This window comes from Equus quagga, chromosome 12 (genome assembly GCF_021613505.1).
Source record: "Equus quagga isolate Etosha38 chromosome 12, UCLA_HA_Equagga_1.0, whole genome shotgun sequence".
Taxonomy (NCBI): Eukaryota; Metazoa; Chordata; class Mammalia; order Perissodactyla; family Equidae; genus Equus; species Equus quagga.
Window position 1 is genome coordinate 16,223,844 of NC_060278.1, and position 23,451 is coordinate 16,247,294.

At 37.1% G+C, this 23,451-nt stretch overlaps 1 protein-coding gene across 1 annotated transcript in view; it reads right to left on the bottom strand.

Annotated features, from left to right (window-relative positions):
• Positions 1-23,451, bottom strand: part of SLC39A12 (solute carrier family 39 member 12) — a 77,487-nt gene that overhangs the window by 36,484 nt on the left and 17,552 nt on the right. The window contains exons 4-10 of the mRNA XM_046678050.1: positions 22,287-22,459; positions 17,581-17,752; positions 13,375-13,547; positions 10,010-10,162; positions 7,865-7,972; positions 5,197-5,263; positions 1,246-1,404 (exon numbers count right to left, since the gene is read on the bottom strand). Coding sequence (XP_046534006.1) covers positions 1,246-1,404; positions 5,197-5,263; positions 7,865-7,972; positions 10,010-10,162; positions 13,375-13,547; positions 17,581-17,752; positions 22,287-22,459 — 1,005 coding nt within the window. The remainder of the gene's footprint in view (positions 1-1,245; positions 1,405-5,196; positions 5,264-7,864; positions 7,973-10,009; positions 10,163-13,374; positions 13,548-17,580; positions 17,753-22,286; positions 22,460-23,451) is intronic.

Sequence of the window (23,451 nt, forward strand, 5' to 3'; positions counted from 1 at the left end):
TTTTATTGAGGTTATGATAGTTTACAACATTATGAAATTCAGTTCTCCATTATTATTTGTCAGCCACCATATAGGTGCGCCCCTTCACCCTTTGTGCCCACCCCTCACCCACCTTCCCCTGGTAACCACTAAATTGTTCTCTTTGTCCATGTGTTTGTTTATCTTCTACATATGAGTGAAATCATACAGTGTCTGTCTTAGAAGAATGACCTTTTAATCTGAGAGCCCCTATTTCTTAGTTTTAGGGATTGGGATCAGGCTGAAATTCAGTAAAGAGACACTTAGGGACTCAGTTTCCTAGTTCCATTGCATAATTGGTCTTATGAACACATCTTAAAACATCTTTGCTGGCCTGCCACAGACTGTCACCCTCCCCTGTGGTTTCATTATAGTAGGTAAAAGCAGAACCACAGAAGATGGCACCCGGACCAGGAACATTTAAACGGATTCAGGAAGGACCTTGGATAAACTGTTCTGAGAGGGATGGGCCTGTGAGGAGAAAGTGACAGGACTTTGGGCAATAGACACTTAACACCAGAGGGAGGGATGGACCCAGGGGGCAACGTAGGCCTGAAATTAGGGACAGAAAGATTGACTGTTAAGAGCCCTCTCTTTAGGGCATGTGTGTTCCTGAGACCAGCCTCTACTCTTTCTGGAACTGTTTCATAAATGCCTATGTTGTCTCATCTTGGTTCCCAGGAGGCAGGATTTGAATTACAGGGCTATTAAGATTATCCAGAAAAAGAATCTTAACACACATCTGCTACCATACGCCTGTCATTTCAATTTTCTGCTTGGCTTTAGACATTTTGTGTAAATCGAGTTGATGAAACCATGGCTTAGCTTTAATCTAAATGTTATCTCACTGGCCTGTCTGCTGACACAATGGGTAAAGTTCCCCTCTTAATGTTTTTCCCACACTGAATATGCAGATTTTAAAATTCTTGCCAAAGTTCTTCAAAAGGTTTCTCTGAATGACTTTCTCCCATATAGAATTCTCCAGAACCCAAGGAGAATCACTTCTGGCCCTGGGAAATATCATAAAGGAGTCTAATTGAATTTCATCCTGAGGTACAGGAATTCTTTTTTTCAAGTTCTCTGCTTCTTATGGTTTAAATAAATTATGAACAGAAAGTATTCCTCTTTCAATTGTATGTTGGAAAAAGAAGCCTAGTAAACCATAGCTAGAAATATATTACAATTTTCTGAACAAGCAGGAAACAGTGGTTCTACTGTCAGACTTACCCATTTCATGTGGAATTTCATGACACAAAATAGCAATTGTTGTGGTCACTCCTGACTCGGATGAAGATGAGAACGCTGCTCCTATTACTAGGCCATCTGCAAAATTATGCAGGCTGTCCCCAACCAGGATCATTACTGCTAACAAGCTAATGGTTTTGCCTAAAGAACCAAACAAAGGTGTGAGAAGCATTAACAGAGCACTAAGTAATTCACGGAATCCCTCAAACATGACCAACTTCCCCATGCACCCTTGATGTTCTTAAATTGCATCGAAGCTACCCCGCTTTGCTTCAGCTTTCAAAATGTCAGGGTTGGAGGTACAAATATGGTAACCAACATGCTTGGATGGATGGTCACTGTTTTTCTAACAGGTGTGCCTAACAATGAGATAAATTATGCCCTGGCATTCACTATTCTATCACCTTGTCCAGCTATGCCAAAAGAAGAAAATAAAAGTAATATTGTTATAACCTCCCAAAATACCACTGACAACCTCTCCATGTGTGTCTTTTGTAAAGCATTTCAAAATAATTTGATACCCTCCCTAAGGAACTCCCCATCTGTGACCCTGACAGACCCACTACCAACCCTGCTGATCCCACAGTTAGGTTTGAAACAATTACCAAATGTTCTTTCTTTCTGAAAAATAACTTTCAGTTCTAGATTGGCTGCACATTGAACAAAATAAAGAGAAGATGTTTTCTTGGGAACAAAATAAAGAGAAGATGTTTTCTTGGGATTCTATTACATAATATACACTATCTGATTAGTAGAGAGTCAATGAAATAATTTAGATCATAATGAGTTTAATTAATGAAATAATTTAGATTATAATTGGGTTCAAGTTGTTAATGGGTAGAATTTCTGTTTTCAAAAACCTAAAACTATATTAGCATAACCCGGTTATGGAGTCGAACGACTAAGAAATACAAAACAAATATTTTGGGGACAACACTTAGTCTGATAGTAAACTCTCTAGGTATACCATTGGATAAGAAGATACAATAAAATCAATTGTCACAGTCTAAAACTTCATTAATTTCTTAGTAGATGTATGCTGTGGGATAACTGGAAGCACTAGCCGTTGTTACTGTTAGAACTGAACATAATATTCCAATAATTGTACACTCAGTAAAAATAGGAAGAGGTTACCTCCTGGTTTCTGTTGTGTGGACTATGTCTGCGGGAGGACCATATTATAATATGGTTTGTTATTTTATTTGGAGACTACAATTTGACTCATCGTATCCAACACCACGAAATAAGCAACTTCAGTAAAGTAAACAGTGTATATAGCTCAGACTATCAGCCAGGAGAGGGCTGTGTTGACTACCTTGCAAAGACACCCCATACATTTGACTTCTAAAAAGCATGCTTCAGTTACAACTACCGCTGTGAGACTCACTTATATCCTCTGGTGGTTTACTAATTCACTTTATTCTTTATTAATAATAGGCAGATTTTAGGTAAGAGTCATAAATACACAGGATAAATATCAAATTATTGAATTCTAGGAGTTCTTATTGGCAGTGCCTAGAAGCTCTCAGAATCTGATAATGCTACCAGGTCACTTAGCTGTTCCTGCCAATTTTCAGAAACCAAGCTCTTCTTTGTGAAAATAAAATAAACTAAAATAATACATTTGACAACATCACATCATGCAAATAAAGTGTGATTTCCGTACACCTAGATGTAGTTTTGATATTAGTAGCATATATTCAAATGGAAAATTTTTACCCAGTTTATACTCTGTTAAAAAACAGTGTGGCCTATTTTTGTTGTCTATTATTTTATTATCTCTGATTATGGGTTTCTAAATGTCAGATCATGGACAAGTAACAAGCCACAAGGCAAATATACGTATTTGCCTCTAAGCCACAAGGAACACATTGTGCATATTGTTTAAGATAATTTAAACATGAGTCAGCAGAAGATAAGACAAGCCGTCACTGGTAATTTAATGTACTCATTATAGAATTATCAAGAATATTTACCTTTCCTTATGTACCTCGCAGGCATATTGAGTTCCATTTGTCTGACTTATCAGAGGTTTTCCATGCTGAAACATGGGCTGGATCTTGTATCATTTTGCTTTTTGTTTATTTAAATCAGACTGTGGATAGGATTTTTGCATCTTGTGTTTTGAAACACAAGCTGAGTTCCACCAATGAGGTAATAAGAAGCAAGTAATCAAATATTTGAAGCTAATTCAATATGTCCCTGGCAAAAGGGCAGTTGAGTAATCGAATTTGGATTTGTTAACTATTCATTCTGTATGCCAAGCTTGATATCTGAATTGGAAAGATAGGAGGCCTGAAAATATTTGAATCAGACCTTCATTACTCCCTTATCTAGCATCTGTTCCCTGCTCCTAATTTGACTAGGCGCATCCTTCTCTCCTCTTCCTTTCTTTCGAAAACAAAAGCAAACAAATGTCTATTGCAGACCTACGAGGTACCAGACATTCTAAAATTTCTCCTGGAAGTAAGGATTTAGAAGGAAAAATATTACTAACAATGTCTTGAAAGCGGAATTGGACAGAGTATGTAATTACATTTTTTAAATCAAATAAATAAATTACAGGAGTTAATATATCTAACACATTTAGAATAGTGATTGTTACAACCATGTTTGTTCTTCTTAGTATATATATCCCTAACCATATTGCAAACTAGAAATACAGACTATTTTTATTTTATTCTCCAGTGAATACACAGTGCCTGAAACATTGCACATCTTGGAACATTTCTTGAATGAATGAAAGAATGTGAGAAAATACAAGGATGCGTGCATGAATGATTACCACAAAGAAATTGTTGGTGCATTAGCATTTCTTTAGTTCCTCAGTGCTGGAGCTTACTAGCTATGTAATCCAGGGTAGTGACTTATCATGTCTAATAATTGGTTTCTTTATTTGCATAATTTGGATAATAATTATTCTTCATTAAGTTGTAGAAGGATTAGATGAGATAATCCGTGTCAAGTGTTTAGTATCACGTCTGCGTGTAAGAAGTGTTCACTAAAGGGTAGCTATTTTTATTATTGGGTAACTAACTTATGGCAGAATGAGAATAACAAACCATGACTGCTTCACACTGAAATATTGGGAGGGCTGTGTCGCAAAAGGGCAACATAAGTGAGAGAAATGGGGCAAAGATTCGGGAGCAACTGAGGAAAACCAAAATAAACCAACAAAATAAACAAACTTCGAAGAATTATTCAGAAGCATAAGCAAAACGGAAGAAAGTCCTATCCAAAACTGGTAAATTAAATTCAGAAATAGGTGAAATCAGGCAAAAAAAAGGTTGGTTGAAAATTATATGGATAAATGAGTTCTAGAATAAGATGTGAAGAATGAGGTGATCACTGATTTGAGCTCAATGGCAATATCACAAATGAGACAGACGTTTGGGATGAATTTCAGTAGACTCTGATAGAAGACCAAAGAACCAAGGATGTCTCCAGACTTCACATAGAAGCGAAAGGCTCAGTCACAGCATGACCATGATTCTAAAGGAGCCCCATAACCACATATGTATTTACACTAACTGAAGTTTTCAGAGGATCAGTTTTAAACAATTGGGGACAACATAATTTTTAAAGAATGGAATAAATTTGATACTAATGTGTAGTATGTTTGAAAGACTGATAAGAATGAGTCTTTATCAAAAATTTTATTTGGTGAACATAATGCAGCCTGTACAGAAACTGATATATAATAATGTACACCTGAAATTTACACAGTTATAGGTCAATATGACCTCAATAAAATAATTAAGATAAGATAAAATAAAAAATAAATACAAAAATTTCATTGCAAAGGTTTTAATAGTGAAATACACACTCAATATGAAATCTATATGGTTTTGACATATTTATCTTAAAGCAGACATAAACTTTTCTATGGCACTTTGTACATTTAAAGTTTAGCTTTTTAAATTTGGTACTCACATTTTCTGTTGGAAGCTGTCATACTGCCTATATGAATTTCAGGTGCCTGTGAATCTTCTGGGCCTTTCTATTTTAAATTAAAAAAATAAATGATGAAAGATAAGGAAGAGTCAGTATTTTGTTGAATAATGAAACATCTGAAGAGTTATGTTGATTTTAAAAGACATTTTAATACTGTAGAGTACATCAGAACTTCTAAATTTCATAGATAAACAGAAAGTAGAGTTGAGGGTCTGCAAGCATACTTTTGGTACTATCTATATTTAGATGAAAATAGCACTTTTGCGTAGCTCAGAATCTTCCACAGAGAGCTACAAGCCACCGAGACAGTCTGTAATTCAGACTCTTAAATTATGTAAGCCTGTATGAAACTCAAAACCTGTAGGAAAAAATGATTCTTGATTCTTGACCTAATTTGGCCCTCTCCCCTATAGTGGACTGTGGATTAGGAGTCATCTTCTGATCTTTAAGCCGATCGTGTATTCTGGATGGAGAAGAAACTCGCACAAGCCTGACACCTCACGTCATTCTTCGTAGCATAACATTCTGTTTTTGTGGCCTTGCAAGTCAGTAAAAGAATCTTGCTGATTAAGAGAGTAGATCAACAGACTTACAAAAGACAAATGTAAGAAATGTAAGAAATGTTTTCATCCTTTCATATGACGGGGAAGTGAGATTTTGAAATTGACTTCTATGAGTTAAGATTACGTGATTTTATTTGAGAGACTGACTCACGGTTCAATTTCAGGAAAGTCACTTTCTCCCTCATGCCTCAGATCCTTGTTTGGTTATGTGAAAAGAATACTTTTTATCTGCTTGTTGAACATGTCCTCTAGAAGCATATTCACAGAATTCTATCACCCAAAGTTGTGGGAACTTTGAGATAAATTTTACATGACACACAAGCATCTTTTTTTTAATGTAAAACAGAGAAATTAAATTTAAAGTTCGCATGTTCCAATAACAGTAGCTGTTCAAAAGATGCGATAGGATACGTTTGGAGAAAGGATGCTGAGAAGTAAGATAGGACCCAAAGGACACAGAGTTAGAGGAGGTAGACAGAACTTTTGCCTGAAATTGGTGGATCTAGAAACAAAAAAAGGTGATATTTTAACATTACTTCAAAATCCTGATTATAATCAGAAGGCTCTCTAGCTCCATTAAAAGACTGAGTTCAAATATTTATTCCAGGATTTTTTTTCCAAAAAGTTATATATTGTCAAACTACGTACAATAATTTAAAGACAAGGCCAGCCTGGTGGCACAATGGTTAAGTTTGCGTGCTCTGCTTCAGTGGCCGGTTCTAATCTCCAGCGTGGATGTATGCACTGCTTATCAAGCCGTGCTGTGGCAGGCATCCAACATATACAGTAGAAGAAGATGGGCACAGATGTTAGTTCAGGGCCAGTCTTCCTCAGCAAAAAGAGGAGGATTGGCCGAGGATGTTAGCTCAGGGCTAATCTTCCTCAAAAAGAAAAAAAAAAAAAATTTAGAGACAAACTTCCAAGACTCCTTGTTGATTGGAAAGACCTGTGAGTTCCCCTCCTTCTGGAAAAACGAGAAACTGAACCAGTCAAACAGTTCTAAAAATTCACATTATTCCTGTTCACTTTAGATTGATCTTGTGCTGAAATAACAAAAGAAATGGTGAATGTATTATTAGTGAGCTAGAGTATTCAAATAGTTCCAAACTCATCAAGTCAGCATCAGAGATTGCTTATATGCATCTTGAGGTTCTGGACCCTTCATTCAAACAGAAGGAATAAAGTCAGCACTAAAGGGATTTTAAAAACCAATCTCAGCCTAAAGTTATCTTCTTCCAAACTGCATGTGAAGTATCTAAGCAATAAACACAATAAGGTTTTTAAAATCATTTTTCTAAAGGCAAGTTTTTGTTCCTATGTCTGAGTTAGCTCTCGATTTGCAATCTACTTGCCAGACTTCTCTTTTGCTGTGTTAACGTCTCAGGAATAGCTTACTCTTCTCAATTCGGTTAAGAATCTATTCTTGAGCTGTAAATTCCTCCCCGAAGGCCATGGTGAGAGGAGGCAAGTTTTCTAACTATTATATCTTACTTGCATATTTTTCCTGTCCCTTTCCTTGTTACTTTGAGAATGACAATGGGAATCTTGTTTGGAACCTGATTGGAAGTTGTGCCTTGAGAATTCACATAAAACATTTTGTCATGGAAAATTCAGTGTAACAAAAGGCACTTACTATGGGACATCTAATTGGGCAAAATCAGTTCTCTCCTGCATTAAGAAATGAACACCCCACTCCTAGATGTAATAAGTCCTTGCTCAACATTAATTTGGCCCTACTTAGTCATGGCTGAGCATTACTCAGCATAGAAAACCTAAGGGCCAACTGATTTATGAAAACTTGCAAACAAAATGACTAAGGAGATAGATATTATGTCAATCTGATTCCATATGTGTTTCAAAGTGATGCAGATAGCAATGATTTGAATCTGTGGAAAGCACTTTTTACCCTTTAAAACAGCTTTCAGGTGCTTAACAAAGTTTTCCAAACTATTTATCAAGATCAAGAATAGGTAAATCAGGAGTGGATTATATTTATATCTAGCCTACTGATTTTTATCTATTCATTGAGGAATAAAGGAAAGATGGTAATCAAATCAGCAGAATATTTCAGATCAGGAACCTACCAACGGGATAGTTGACGCAGACTTGCCTCTGCCTGACTGGTCACTTAATTCAGAGTTGAGTGCAAGATGGTGGGAATGTCCCACGTGCCCATTAACCAATGACACGCCCTGCTGGATGAGGATGGTTTAAAATTAATGCCGAAGCCAAAAGAATTGGGTGCAGCCTTTGTCAATTCCATGGTTCTCTTTAACATTTTGCTTCTTTGCCAAAGTGGTAGGTGGCACAAAAAGAGTACCAGGAGAACCTCATCATGATAAATACTTGCTAACATGGCTAACCTTGGGGAAGCACAGGACTGATCTGAAACATCATGCATATTCAGAATGCTTTAAGAACGCAACTTCAAAAATATCTAGTTATGATTTTAAAATGCTTGAACAGTGGTAGTTTTTATACTGTCTTTCTTATTCACTACAAAATTAAATTTTGAGTTCTTTCTGATGGAGCTAACAAAAGGATGATAACTGAAACTTTATTGCACCCTATAAGTGCTCAATTAACATCTCCAGAAATGTATTCATCAGTTAAAGCATTTGTAGCTTCTAAAACATTCACATTCCTTTTATTTTATGCAGTATCATGAATCTTGAAATTATGTTCTTAAAACTCATTTTAAGTTCCCCGACAAGCCCAAGACAACCTGAATAAACCCTACATTTTTGGATGTTCAGAATTTATTTCACTCACTTCCATCCAGGTTAAATTTCTAACTATTACACGTAGGTTGATATGTTTGCTTTGTAATCTAGTTTTCCCAGTCTAGGCATGCTAATCTATCATGTATAAAGGGGCTCTATCACGGTTTTTTTGTGCTTACTGAGATTAGAACCCCTTTGGTGGAGGTTAAGATCCTAAACTTCTAGAGTAGGTGCTGTGTTTAAAGCTGGCATTCCCAATCTTTGAATTACTATAACATCCTAGTTTGGGCCTCAGGCCAATGAACAACCCTGCTTCACTAAAAAAGAAAATTTTTACAGGGTTTTGTTTAAAAATCTATTTATTATGAAAAGTTTCAAATATATAGAAAAGTTGAAAGAATTTTAATGTGAGCAATCAGATACCCAGACCCTAGATGTTTCACCATCACCATTTTATTTTATGTACTTCATCACATATCTCTCCATCTGTCATCTCTCTATCCATCCATAAAACCATCTTTTTTTTTGTCTTGAGGTAAGCCTGTATTGCTATAACTTTCCCTCTTGGTATCACTTTTGCTGCATCCCATAAATTCTGGTATGTTGTGTTTCCATTTTCATTTGTCTCCAGGTATTTTTTGAAACCATTGTATTTTTTGATGCAAAAAATAAAATTCTGAATGAATTCAGGAATGACAATGAACAAAAAGTGCTGATATTTTAAATGACTACTAAAGTTTGCCCTGAGCACGGGCATTATATATTACGTGAACAGGTAGAAGGCCAGGGATTAAGTAGAAAACCAAAGAGGCTGCAGAGCCCCAGGATTTTGTAAGGAAAATTTGCTTTATTTTAATCTCCTGGAGTCTTTCACAAGCATTTCCCTTTTTAACTATCCTACCAAACAGTTAATCTATTTTCTTATGGGGTAATGTGTAAGAGAAAAAAATCCAAAAGAAAACCCACACTGCATCTTACATTTCATCATATATGTAGAAAGTACTCAAACATAGGCACAATGAAAGCAATTATTCCAGCTGAGAAAAAGATCTGACACAAATCCCATTCCTGAGCTTCTTGTTTTTATAATTTTAAATGCTCTTAAGATAGAAAATTATGGGTAATTTTGTGAATTTTCAAAGTTTTGGTTTGCTTGTTTATTTGTTTTTGGTTAGGAAAGATATCAAAACACTGATCAGTGCCAGGCCTTTGGACACCTTCATTCCTAGACACGAAATAGTCTCCTGTTTCTAAACTAGCCATGGGGGTCAAATAATGGGTTGTAACAAGTATAGGAACTAGCCAGCAACAGATGTTTAAAAAATTAGTAACCATACTTATAGGAAAGCTGGCAGTCAGAATGATCTGTGTATTCTGGAAATCAGAGCCCCATCCTTTATATAGACAACTTCATGAACATCTCAATTACTTTTGAATAGGTACTTTTGAAATAAAAGAGGAATATTATAAAGCCCTAAAGTAAAAGAAATAAAGCTTAAAATATACCTTAGCACCTGGCGATACAAGAAGAATAAAACATTTTTCTATTAAGAAAAACCCATGGATGCCTCCAATTAATCCCAACAGTTGCCAAATATGACCTTTGCTTTCATGGAAATGTCCAAACTCTGAAGCTTCCTGATTATGTAAGCCAAGAACCTAGAAAAAAAGAGACATAAAGAAATAACTTCTTGGGGCCAGCCCGGTGGTGGAGTGGTTGGGTTTGCATGCTATGCTTTGGTAGCCCAGGATTTGTGGGTTCAGATCCTGGTTGTAGACCTAGACAGGGCTCATCCAGCCATGCTGTGGAGGCATCCTACATGTAATATAGGGGAAGATTGGCAGAGATGTTAGCTCAGGGACAAGCTTCCTCAGCAAAAAAAAAATTGATGACTTACATATTAATCTATGGGTCTGGTAATGAATATATTCAACTTTCATTCTGAGGAACCCCATGACAACTCCTAAAATCATTCAAAGCCCAGTCTGCTTTAGATATATGAATACTTCCACTATATCATTTAATCAGAGTCAAATAAAAGGTGTACAAGAAAAAAGAAAGGGGAGCTTTGAATAGGTTCTGATAATGCATAGAATGAAGCCTAAGCTTATTTCAGCAAGTGGACTAAATTTTCATACATTCTCAGTCCTTTACTTAAATTTTTTTTTCAGGAGTACAATCCATATCTGTTAGCACAGCAATGCTTTATAACTAATCAATGAATTTAAATCTAGAACAAATATAAAGACACATCTCATCTTGGATTTATTCTCCCCATGCCCACTGCAATTAAAAAAACCTCTTAATAAATCTTCAGAATAACTAAGAAATCCTCTGAAAAACTTTTCCCATCAAGTGTATACGGTATGCCTAGCAATACTGTCAGCTCCCTGGGACACAAAAGAATATAAGAAAAGCATTAGGAATTTTCCTCTAGTTGACTCATCCCTTGGTTGACTCATTCCATTGGTTGACCTCGTGATTTATTGTGAGCTAGTAAATCATTATGTATCATATTCCCTCCCCAAGAGAAGGCAGTTTGGGAAATAGCTCAGTGGTTTCCACATTTAGAATGTTACTGACCATTAAATTAAAAAAGGGAAAAAGAAATTGTATGTGTACATATTGTATGCATTATATTCATACATATACATATGTAATATTTATGTGCATATGCATGTATATACACAAGGACATGAGTAAGTGCAGTCATCCCTTACTATCCACAGGGGATTGGTGCCAGGACCCCTGCAGATACCAAAATCATGGATGCTCAAGTCCCTTATAGAAAATGGAGGGAGTATTTGCATACAACCTATGCACATCTTTCCATATACTTTAAATTATCTCTAGATTAGTTATAATACCTAATACAACGTAAATGCTATGCAAATAGTTGTTATACTGCATTGTTTAGGGAATAATGCCAAGAAAAAGTCTGTACATCTTCAGTACAGATGTAGCCATCATAGGACTTTCAATCCAAGGTTGGTTGAATCCGTGAATGCAGAACCCATGGATATGGAGGGCCAACTGTACGTATCTGTAAGTATCTACATATAAACATTGAGTTTATGGACACAGCTAAAAACCAATATACGTTCGTCAACTCTTTCTTTTGGTAAAGGTGTTAAAGGACACCTAACTAATATTTGTAATTACTGTTATTTCACAGAACGGAGAACATTGTGATATCACAAAACTGTAGAAAACCCCACCATCTCAGAATAAAATGTGGATCTTTAGGTTGAATAAATTTAGCTAGTTAAAAAAGGAAATCATGACAGTGGTATTTTTCTCATTTCTGTGCAGACCTTTGAACACTTGGACCACATTCAGGAACCACTGATTTTTCTAACTTTCCACCACACTTGTACTGCATCTTTCTTCCTCTTCCCAATAACTTTTGTCCTCATCTCTTTGCTCACGTAAACAACTATCTTCTAAATTTCATGAAACCCAGCTAATCTTTTACGTTCCCCTCTGTAGCAGGTCTCTGCAGAGGCAGGTGACAGCCCCACCCACCCCCAAGTTTACCCCTGCTGCCTCCAGCTGTGCACTCCCACATCGGGGCAGACCCAGGCAGCCTTAAGATCCTTTTGCTGTTTGCCAGGATGCTGAACAGTGAACAGCTCTGCAACCGCTGTGCTGACCTAGAAAAAGGCCTCGGCCACTGCCTCAAGCCAATAAGCCCTGAAATATCTCCAGAAAATTAGATTACAAGGGAAATTAAAACTAATACTGGTTTGTTTCATTTCTCCAATGCTCGCTTGGTGATTTTCCGAACATATAATAATTATTGAGCCTCTAAGCACCAAGAGTGACCCTGTAGGAAATAGCCGGAGGCTTGTGGAAAATTTTAACTTCTCAGGCTTTGTGAGAGGGGGATCATTTGTCCGTCATCATTATCCATCATATGAGATTTCAGAGGGAATAGATAACCACATCTGAAAATCCTTCTGCCTGAACCCTTGCATCTCAGGTCCTCCTCGTCCTTTCATTTCTGACAAATAAAGAGCCTCAGAAGGCTTCAACAAACAGCCAGCTTCCTGGTGCTTACATTTTTCTTAAGGGAAATCTAGACACTAATAGTTGGGCAAGAAAGGGAAATTCATTTTGATAGTTCAAAGGAAGAGAGGTTAATGATGGTGCTATGACAGAGGTGTGGGCAGGGTCAGGATAGGAAGAGGGATAATGAGGAACCCCAGGAAACCATTAACACTCTTAGGGCTGAAAGGGCAAAGGGAAGAAATAATGTTATGGAAGCTCAGTGGGAGGTGGCGCTGGGGAGGAGGCCTCCCAGAAAGCTGTGGCAGGTAATCAGCAGCTTCTAGAGCATGTGCCATAGCCAGGAGGGAGGGAGGAAGAAACACCCCTGCCTCTCTCTCCTCCTACCCTGACTTTTCTGTTGTGCCTCTCATTGGCTGAACCCAAACAACAAACCAGCCTGCAAGGGAGCTGAGCAGATGCAATCTTCTGAGGCAGAGGAGAGAGCAGAGAAGGGCAGAGAATGGATCTGACGAGGGTTGAGGGCAACTGGAGAGAAACCAGCACAACATCTTACAGCCCATTCGTTTTTATTTATAGATAATTACTATAAGCTTCCTGGATATTTCTTAACAGGAATCTACATCTGATCACCTTTTTTTCTTTCAAATTTCAAGAACAAGAATAACGTGTGGTGAAGCTAACAATTGGTCATCTCTTTTCTCCTACAAGTGCTTTGGGGAAATAATATTCACTTCCAAGGAAAACATCGGCCACCATATCTACTCACCCAAGTTGCTGTGAAGCTGGCATAAACACCTCAGTGGCTAAATGTAAAGGGAAATTAGAAACACTCCATATGAAACAAAAAACAGCAGCTTACCTGAGGGATCAGGTGGAGAAGAGCATCCCCAGAGAGTGTCCCAACAGCCAGGCCCACAAACAGCTGTAAAATAAGCCTGTAGTTCTCCTCACAGCTGTGGAAAAGGATCAGTGTTGTCCCAAGCATGGAGCCCAGTGTGAGCAGTGTCACAGCCACCGTGCTGTAGCCATATTCTAAGTCAAAAGGAGGGTGCAGAAACAGAGCCCTCTGTTAGTGCCCATGCTAGTGAAAATGCCAGAGGGATCCATCTTAAAATATAGCGTATAGGGGTATGAAATTGTTTAGCTAATGTTATATTGGGTAAAAGGTTTTAATTTTTAAGAAAAAGAATGAAGTGACTTTTACCAAATAACCCTGTTGCTTTGAAGTTAGTCTATGCCTTATTAAAAGTCACTGTGGCGAGCAAGAACCCAGCTTACCTCCCGCTCCCAAAGAAATTAATTTCTCCCACTTTAAGCTACATCTGCCGACAGATACTGGTAATGATTTCCATCTACTCACATTTCAACTTATAAAGGCGAGGAAGCAGTGTGAAGGGGACCATACAGTATGGGCCCATCTTAGGTCTATGTTTATGTACAAAACAAGCACTTTCTTCCAAAAGTTCTCAGAATTACTTGTAAAGCCAAAAGTTACAAGTTATTATTCTCAATGACTCAGAGGAGTGATTGTGTTGGTAAAAACTGATCATTGAGTGTCTAGCAGTTGAAAACATAAATTTGGACAACCTACATTTTGGATTATTGCAATAATTTTTTGTAACTTCTAAATTCATTCTATATTTCTAAACTTCTAGATTTTGAAAAATCTCAGAAAGTGTAATTTTTATCATTATTCAAACAGAAATAAATATTTATGAGGGGAGAAGAAATAAAAGAGGAAAGAAAAGAGAAAGATGAAAAGAGAGGAAAAATGGCTTTCAGAGTCAAGTATAAATAATTTGGGATAAGAATTATTCATGCCACTATTATCCTTTGGTTGCAGATATTCAGAGCAAATACCATGTTTTTGACTTAGGTAGAACTTATAAGTCATAGCAAACTGGTTTGTTAACAATGAAGAAAGGTAATTATAAAATTAAACTCTCGTTTCCTTTAGTAACTACAGATATATAATAAGTCAAATCAAATAATTGTCTTATCATACTACTTAAAGCCTTTTGTAGATTTTAAGAAACAATCATCTTGAAGTTTATTATAATGGACGATGTTCCATTCTCATCATTCTTGTGCTTTTCTGGAACATACTCTCTCTACATTAGATCATGTTAATGAGACTAGCTGGTAACATGGTATTAGGCTTGTGATTTTTTTTTTAATATAAATTTGTACTTTTTTTTTTAAGATTTTATTTTTTTCCTTTTTCTCCCCAAAGCCCCCCAGTACATAGTTGTATATTCTTCGTTGTAGGTCCTTCTAGTTGTGGCATGTGGGACGCTGCCTCAGCATGGTCTGACGAGCAGTGCCATGTCCGCGCCCAGGATTCGAACCAACGAAACACTGGGCCGCCTGCAGCGGAGCGCGCGAACTTAACCACTCGGCCATGGGGCCAGCCCCTAGGCTTGTGATTTTAAGAGTCCCTTTATTAAATGATAAGTTCTAAATTATACAGGAGTCTATATTAAAATGCCGTTTATAGTGTAGTCAGAGGAGGCAGAAAACTTTCAAACTTTGATTTTCCCACTATCGCCATTATTTCTTTGCTGCTAGGAAATCTCTATAAAACGTTTGTTGTTCAATGGATAGAGTTTCAGTTTGGCAAGATGAAAATGTTCTAGAGATCTGTTGCACAACCATGTGAGAATTCTTAATACTACTGAATGTACACTTAAGAATGGTTAAGATAGTAAATTTCATGGGGGTTTTTTACCACAATTAAAAAATAATAAAAATGGTTTGGAATGGTCACACACCTGCCTAGAGGTTTTATTTTGCTCTAATTTAGTAAAAAGACCTATGATATAAAAAGATCCCTAGAGTTATTTTAGGACATTTCATATCCCACTCCTCCACCAAGGGACTCTATTTGGGAATGTCATTCTTCTCATCTAACACATAAATTAAAGACATGTGAGGCTTAACATGAGTACCTGGCTGTCTAATAAAGTTCAGAGTTGCCACATTTTTGTGGTAGCTACAAAAGATCGTAAAATGTCAAGAACTCACAAGGACAACTTAGGGTCTGACATTTCCTAGGCAAAAGGCAGAGTTTCAAATTTTTCAATTCTTCTTCTATTCCTCTCTCCATCCAGAGGGCAGCTACAGTGTGGTTTTGGAGAAGAATGGATGTTTCCTAACTTTAGAGCTTATAAATCTTTTTAGATCCTTGGTGAGTCAGACTTCACCTGCTCTCATGTGGCGAGGACTGCCCGAAAACCATAAACTCTCTGACTTTTGTGGCCGTCGGACTCTGCTGACTTCCCCCCGGTCCTTACATAGGTGTCAAGGTGTTTTGATTGAAGTCAGATGAGTTGCAGACAGTTCTATCTAAATGTTTCCCATCATACAATAGAACTTGACCTGCTAATTAAATTCTTAGCCACTCCTGAACAGCTACCTGAAACTTACTTTATACATCACCTTAACACGCTTTCCTGGAAACTCAGGGGTTGGGTTTCAGCATAGGAACACTAAGTTTTTAAGAATGTCTCCACGTGTCCTCCTCTCTTTAACATAACATCTTTCATTTCTGTAATTTCAAAAGCCCAATACAAGCCTTTCCCTTTAGTTACATAATGCAACATTTTAAATTGAGGACAGTAATGTTTTTCTAGGTTCTTTAGTGAGTATGACTTGTTTGTATTGTTCTCAGAAGACTATTCCCTAGAAAGGTCTAGAAGTTAATAAGAAAGGGGATAAAACTTTTTTCATGGATCTTCTGTTCAAACTCTGGTTTCTGAGCAGCCTGTATGTCCCAGGCGCCATGCCCAGTGGTGAGAATATAAACATGCTCATGGAAGCTTACAGGTGCCACCATTCTGTCCTCCTCATCCATTTTTGATCCATCACTGACCACCAGGTGCTGAATTATTTAGCTGCTCACTTTTAATGAAGCTTTTTTCTTCTCATTAAATGTTAATTCTTAGATATTAGGCCAGCCATGTTTTGGTTCACATAAAATCTCCAAAGGAGCCACTCGAGGCTGCAGAAACCACTGTGGGTTAGAATTGAATAGCTGAACAATTCAGCTACAATGAGTGTTGCAGACTATCTCAAAGAGAAAGAAAAGCAGGTGTGAAAACATATATGTATATAAGGCCTTCAGATGAATGGGAATATTTTAAAGGTTGCATGTGTTAGCTGTCACATTTTTTCTATCCATCATGGATGTTCTTAGGCTACCGTATTTTTGGTCTTTGAAATATACAGGGCTTTAAGTTAACAGAATACTTTTTTGTGCATACTGTCCCACTGGAACCTCACAGACACCCTGTGAAGTCTTACGGTAGGGCTCACCTGCTGCAATGAGTCAATGGGATACAGGTGAGCACAAATATTGATCCCTTCACTTCCTGGGGCTGCCAGCCAGGTCTGGGAGGCTGGTACCTCCCTGGACCAGTCACCTCCATCCCAGAGAAGCCTCTTTGGTTTATTCCAATGGGCCTTCATTTTTCATATGGGCCATGATGTGTGAAAGGATGGTAAGCCCTGCAGGATATCACAGCTTTCTCACTGAGCAGGAAAAGAGACAGGCTCAGCGAGGTAAAGAGATTGCTTATGATCACAGAGTTGGCTGGGGATAGAGGCACGACTCAACTCTGCATTTCTGATCCCAACACTAATGTTCTCCCTCCAATACCATGTCAGTTCTCAACTATGGACTTTTAAGTTGGTCCATGATTGAGTCAAACATAGGGGACAAAATCAATGTGTACAAAATGGAAAATACTCACTGAAAGGTAGTATAGCCTAGTGGTTAAAGACGAGGACTCTGGCACCAGCTTGCCTGGGTTTGAATCCTAACTCCATCCCCGACCAGCTGTGTGGCCTTGGACAAGTCATTTAACCTCTATGTGCCTCAGTTTCCTCATCTGTAAAATGGGGATAATAGTAGTATCTAGCTCATAGCATTGTGGTGAGTGTTAAATGAGTTGATACATGTAAAATGCTTAGCACAGTGCCTGGTATATAGTAAGTATCCTGCGTTCACTGTTATTATAGCATACATTGTGTTCATTTGCTTTCTTAGTAAAGAACCAGAACTTACTCTCCAAAGTGGTGGGTGGCAGCTTTGCTTGTTGGTCCTTGGGCAGTTGGCAAGAGCAGCTGAGTAGTTGCTGGATGATTCCTGGACTCATTTGCTTAAAGTCCTCCTTAGAAATGGGTGAAAGGCTGTTCTGTAGGAATATCTCTACCAGCTGCCCAGCAGAGAAGCAAGTCTGTATGGGGGGGAGGGGGGGGAACGTACATTGTTACTAACCTTAGCACTGAAACAAATTCGCCGTCAACTGCCATCCTTGAGGGATCAAAACCAAATGGAACGATGAAATGGACACATGAAGCTGTTATTACACATTTCCCTGCAAACTTTTGTCTATACATAACTTGCAAGGATGTTTTTTCCTCTCCAAAGCCTCAGTGAATGGTTGTATATCCTAGTTGTAAGTCCCTCTATTTCTTCTATGTGAGCTGCCACCACAGCATGGCAACTGACAGCTGGGTGATGTGGTTCCATGACCGGGAACTGAACCCTGGGCTGCCAAAGTGGAATACTCCAAAGTTTAACCACTAGGTCTTCAGGGCTGGCTCCCAAGGATTATTTTTAATCACTGATCAAAGTCAGCTGTATCTCACTTTTATTTTGAGCATTGTTTAGTATGAGTTTTGTGTACTTTTTGCTTTCCTGAAAAGATACACTGTATTTTACAATGTGTTGAACGGTGTTCTAACCAAGAGACTAAGGAAGACTTGATGGTTTTGCTGTTTTTCAGTGGAGATGGCTTCATATCAGGAAAGCTAACTTCATATGGTAAACAAGAGCTCTGAGGTAATGACGTCATTGCTTTCGATATTCTGATTTAATAAGCCTGTGTAGGCAACATGTATTTTCAAAACCAATAAAAGTAAAATTAATATTTTAAAAAGTGAATGTTGTGTCAACTTGTTGGTGGGTAAACACTGAATGATATGACTACCTCTGTCAATTGTCATCCCTTCTCCACAAAAACAATTGAAATCATTGTTATTGCCTACTGATTTTTACCTAAATATTTGCAATTTTTTTATATTATATAGGCATATTTGTAAGAGATAGGAATTTATAAACAAACGACAAATGCAACAGATCTCTAAAACATGCCACAAAACATTTGTCCATCTCAGAAGTATTCAGGGCTGATTTTGTGTATCAAAAATTACATTTAAAAGTTTTAAGATGTGGATGAGAATGGTATATAGTTCCACCAGCACAAACAGATGTCTTCTATTGAAATAAGACCCCAACACAATGTCTTTGTGATCTTCAGTTGCAATCAATAAGGTATTTTTATTAAATCAGTGATTTATAGGCTTGTCTGAGTTGCCATGCTGTAAAATGATTTTTAACAGATGCACATTGCTATTCAAAAAATAATGATGATACATTTCCTGTTTTTCTCTCACATAAAAATCCTTTGGGATGATGCCATGGATTAAAAAAAAAGTTTTATCTTGATCAGGACATGGTTGGTTGCATGGAACAGAAACCACTGAAACCCGTAGAAACCAAGAGGAGACAATATTAGAAGGGCACAGAGGATCTTGAAGATTGAAAGGATAGCCATACCTCAAGAGGAACTCAACTTGAAACTGGAAATCAAAACATGTTTTCTCTCTCTCTCTCTTTGGGCCAAGTGTTTTCTCCTTTCTGTTTCCCTCTGCACATGTCTATGTCCTTTCACAGTCTGGCCTTCCTTCTTTTAGCAAACATATGGCCATATGATCCCCAACTCTAATTTGACCTTGCAGTCCAAGAACCCAAGATTGGATTGAGTCTGCAAGTCCTGACAGATTTGCTTGGTTCAGCAAAGTCAAGATGGGCTTTCTTGGTTCAGACATCCATCTGGTTCAACGGGTTTTGCACCTGAGATAGGAGGGGGGATCATGCTCATGTTTGAACAGCATGCTCCCCGCTGCGGGTGAGGAAGGCATTTCTCAGAAAGGAATTGGGCAAGAACTCCAAAAGGTTTCTGCTACAAAAAGCAACAAGAGAAAGCTAAACTTGTTATTTTTCTCCCTTTATCAACATAATTTGCGTCAAAGACAAGATTGTTTTTTGCACCATGTGTTACTGATGAAATTTAATTACTTCATCATTAAAAATACTGGCAACAATAAAGGGAAACTACCAACAAACTTTGATGATGAATCTTTCCTAATAAATGTTCTTATTGGAAAATGCCTGGCTGAGAAGTAAGAGAGTAGTGACATAAACATCAGCAGAATGCCAAGCATTTTTCCCCAGTTCATTGTCAAGACGTTGAATAGTTTCTAGTTTTAGAATACCTTCTCATAGAGTAAGGTTATTCTATTGTAAGCTTCTGTGCCCTTATTAATTACTTGCTGTTCCTGAGCTATTTAGGTCATTGTTATTTAATTTTTTTCCGAAATCACTAATACAAATGTCCTTAAAGGTGATACATTATATTCTATAAAATTTTGGACACATAATATTTTTAATAAAGAAGAAAATAGAATGAAAATTTAGCTCACCCAGTCAATAGCCTTTAAAGTATCTTTATTCCTTTACATAAAACTTCAAGATATACGTATAGTTGTGTCCATATCATCAGACTTCTATGGTAACTTTACAAACATGTTCTGAAGCACTAGTTCCTGAACTTCAGTTTTGAGAATCACTTGAAGGGCCTGTTAAGAGACAGAGTGGGGGGCTCCACTCTCAGAGTTTATCATTCAGCAGATTCTGGGGGTGGGACCTGAGAATCTGCATTTCCAGCAAGTTCTCAGGCAATGCAGATGCTGCCGGTGTAGGGACAATACTTTGAGAACCACTGGTCTAAATAATATAGGTAGGATCCTCAGATCTAGTCTCCAATTTTAGGGTCCTATCAAGAGTCATGAGGAAAATGACACATTGGGGCAGAGAAGAATTGTAGAAGAGGTGGTTTTGTTTATTTTGCATAGTCAGCACAGAAAATAATTATTGTTCTTGGAAGATGTATGCCTTAGGCAGGTAATCCCTAAATTTTAAGAAATAGCCTTCGTTCTTTATGCAAATAGGGTCTCTATCAGGCAAATGTGTTCCCTCCCTAAGATCTAGTCCTGAAGACGCATTTAGGGAGACTTCACAAACAAGGATTAATGTAGGTGTCAGCTCTTGTCACCTTCAGTTGAATACAATAAGTGTGAGTTTGAAAGAATCAGTTCTAATAGATGCCTTGTAACAGAAAAGTAAAGTAAAAAAGTCATGGAAATTCTCTTTTTAAGATATATAATAGCAAAAATATGTGATATTGTCCAATCACGTGTTCATAACTTATGGGAACAGCATTCAGTAATGTTAGGAATATGTGACAAATTTTGCTTTTTTAAGATACAGATTGTGCTCAATAAGAATATTGCTTATCTAAAACACAAATAACAAAAATAATTTTATTTATTTAAATCAACATTTCCTAAACAATACCATAGCTGTTAAGAGTACCAAATATGCTCTGACAACCTATGTATACATCCTGAGTTTCTGTAAACTTAAGCAATTACTTATTAGCTCCCTGCTTCAATTTCCTCATCTATAAGATGGAAAAATATGACTTAACCTCGTATCGTTGTATTAATTAAATGAGACAATGCAGGTGAAATAGCACAATGTTTAACATATGGTAAGTACCCAATAAATGTAAGCTGTATCACTGAATATCAATTTCTCAGGATTTTAAATGGTTAGGGAAGGGAAGGAGTCTATGGTCAAAGTTTGAGAAATGCAAGATTCAATAAGATTAAAGAAGTTCATTTACTAAAGGATCTCCCAGATACATTAGTATGCTACTGCACAATGTGCATCTCCAGTATTTCCCAAACTGATTTGACATAACACCCTTTTTCAGGAAGCACAGAGGTAGACTAGTGAATGCGCTTTGGAACACAACTTTAGGAAATGTGGATATGGATATGTTTACAAGCTTATATACCATCTTTTCTCAAAAACCGTCTCAGTGCTACCTACTATACAAATATTTCTCTGTTGCTCACAGCCCAAAGTAATCTCTTTATAATCTAACCTAAATTTAAAGTGTTCACTCATTATTTTGAGTATTATGTAATGTCTATATCCATCCACTAACCTGTAAGCTCCATAGAAGCTGTGTCTATTTTTTTTTCTTTGAGGAAGATTAGCCATGAGCTAACATCTGCTGCCAATCCTCCTCTTTTTGCTGAGGAAGACTGGCCCTGAGCTAACATCCATGCCCATCTTCCTCTACTTTATATGTGGGAGGTATGCCACAGCATGGCTTGACAAGCAGTGCATAAGTCCACACCAGGGATTCGAACTGGTGAACCCAGGCTGCCATAGCAGAACATGTGAACTTAACCACTGTACCAACAGGCCAGCCTCATAGCTGTGTCTATTTTTGTTTAATACTGTATCTCTAACACCCACAATAGTGAATGGCACATAGTAAATGCTTAATATACCTATGTTGAATTAATTGCCCATACATTCAATATAGACCCAAGGGAGGAAAGAGAGATTAATATATATCATTCTCCTAAATATCTTGGCCTTGTGTTTATATTTGCACAGATTCACTTGTAGAAGAAAAAAACCCATGACTACTCTATGGAAATAGAATGTTTTCACATTTAAGGAAATACACATTATCCTTTAAGTTTTCTACAGCTCTTACAGAAATGTCACAGCTGGGTTTCCTTTGACAGTAGCAAATGATGATATAAGAGGAATAAGGACAATACCTGATCCCAGGAAACTGGACCATCATCTGACTCTTGGTTCATGGATACAGATAGATTAGGGTAGCCCCAATCATGGATTGTTATGTTGTTTTGTTTCCTTTTAAGTCGATGAATTTTATCTTTTCCTATACAGGTATTTTTGGTCCGGAGAGTGTTGAGGAGTTGGTCTAGTTCTAGAAATTTCATACAAAATCTGGTGTCACATAGAATAAAGACAGGTCAATTTTAGAATAATCACAATTTTATATGGCCACAGTATAGATATTTTACTAAGTAAATTTTGTTCTAATAAAAAGACAAATTTTTATTCTGAACAGCAATAAAAAATGTTTATATCTCATAGATAGACAGACAGATAGATAGATAGATTCCCTCACAAGATCTTGGTTAAGCTTTGGGGCTGAAACAGTCTCACAAAGATTTTCCCATCATTTTTATCCCTTAAAGATAATGAAATGGTCAATTCCACCAATGGAGTGTCATTGGGACAACTAATTCTTTTTCTACAACTTGCCTAGAAACATGTAAGCAAAAGATGGAACTGACCTATTCCCTAGGAAATTTATTTCCCTGAGGCACTATACACCCTTAGTAGATTAACTATAACTTTAATGTAGTTAAGTCAATCAAATTATTTTCCTCAAGTGTTTATGCATAAAAGAGAAAGGAAATGAAAGGGAGCTAAGATTGTAGAGATAAACAAGACCTTGCTTTCTAATGTTACTGTGGTATCGTTGTCAGTTTATAGATTGCAGTTTAGTTTTCCTTGGTACAGTTCTAGGCTTTTAAACACTGATTGATACGGAGAAAAATTCAACATAATGGTGAATTTCTTTGAATTTATTCATCTTCTTACTTATGAATAAAATATCTCTTGTATTTCCATAAGTGTTACCATCAGTGATAGGAAAAATGACAAACTAGAGTTGTTACAATATTTTATTTTAAATGACCACTTTTCAACAAAAAATTATGAGACTTGCAAAGAAATGGGATCATGTGACTCAGAATCAAGGAAAAAAGCAATCAATAAATATATCTCTGAGTATTCCCAGATGTTGGATTTAGCAAAGACTTCAAAGCAGCTATTTTATAAGTATGTTCAAGGAACTGAAGGAAATCATATTTAAAGAACTAAAGGAAAGTATGACAACAATAAACCAAC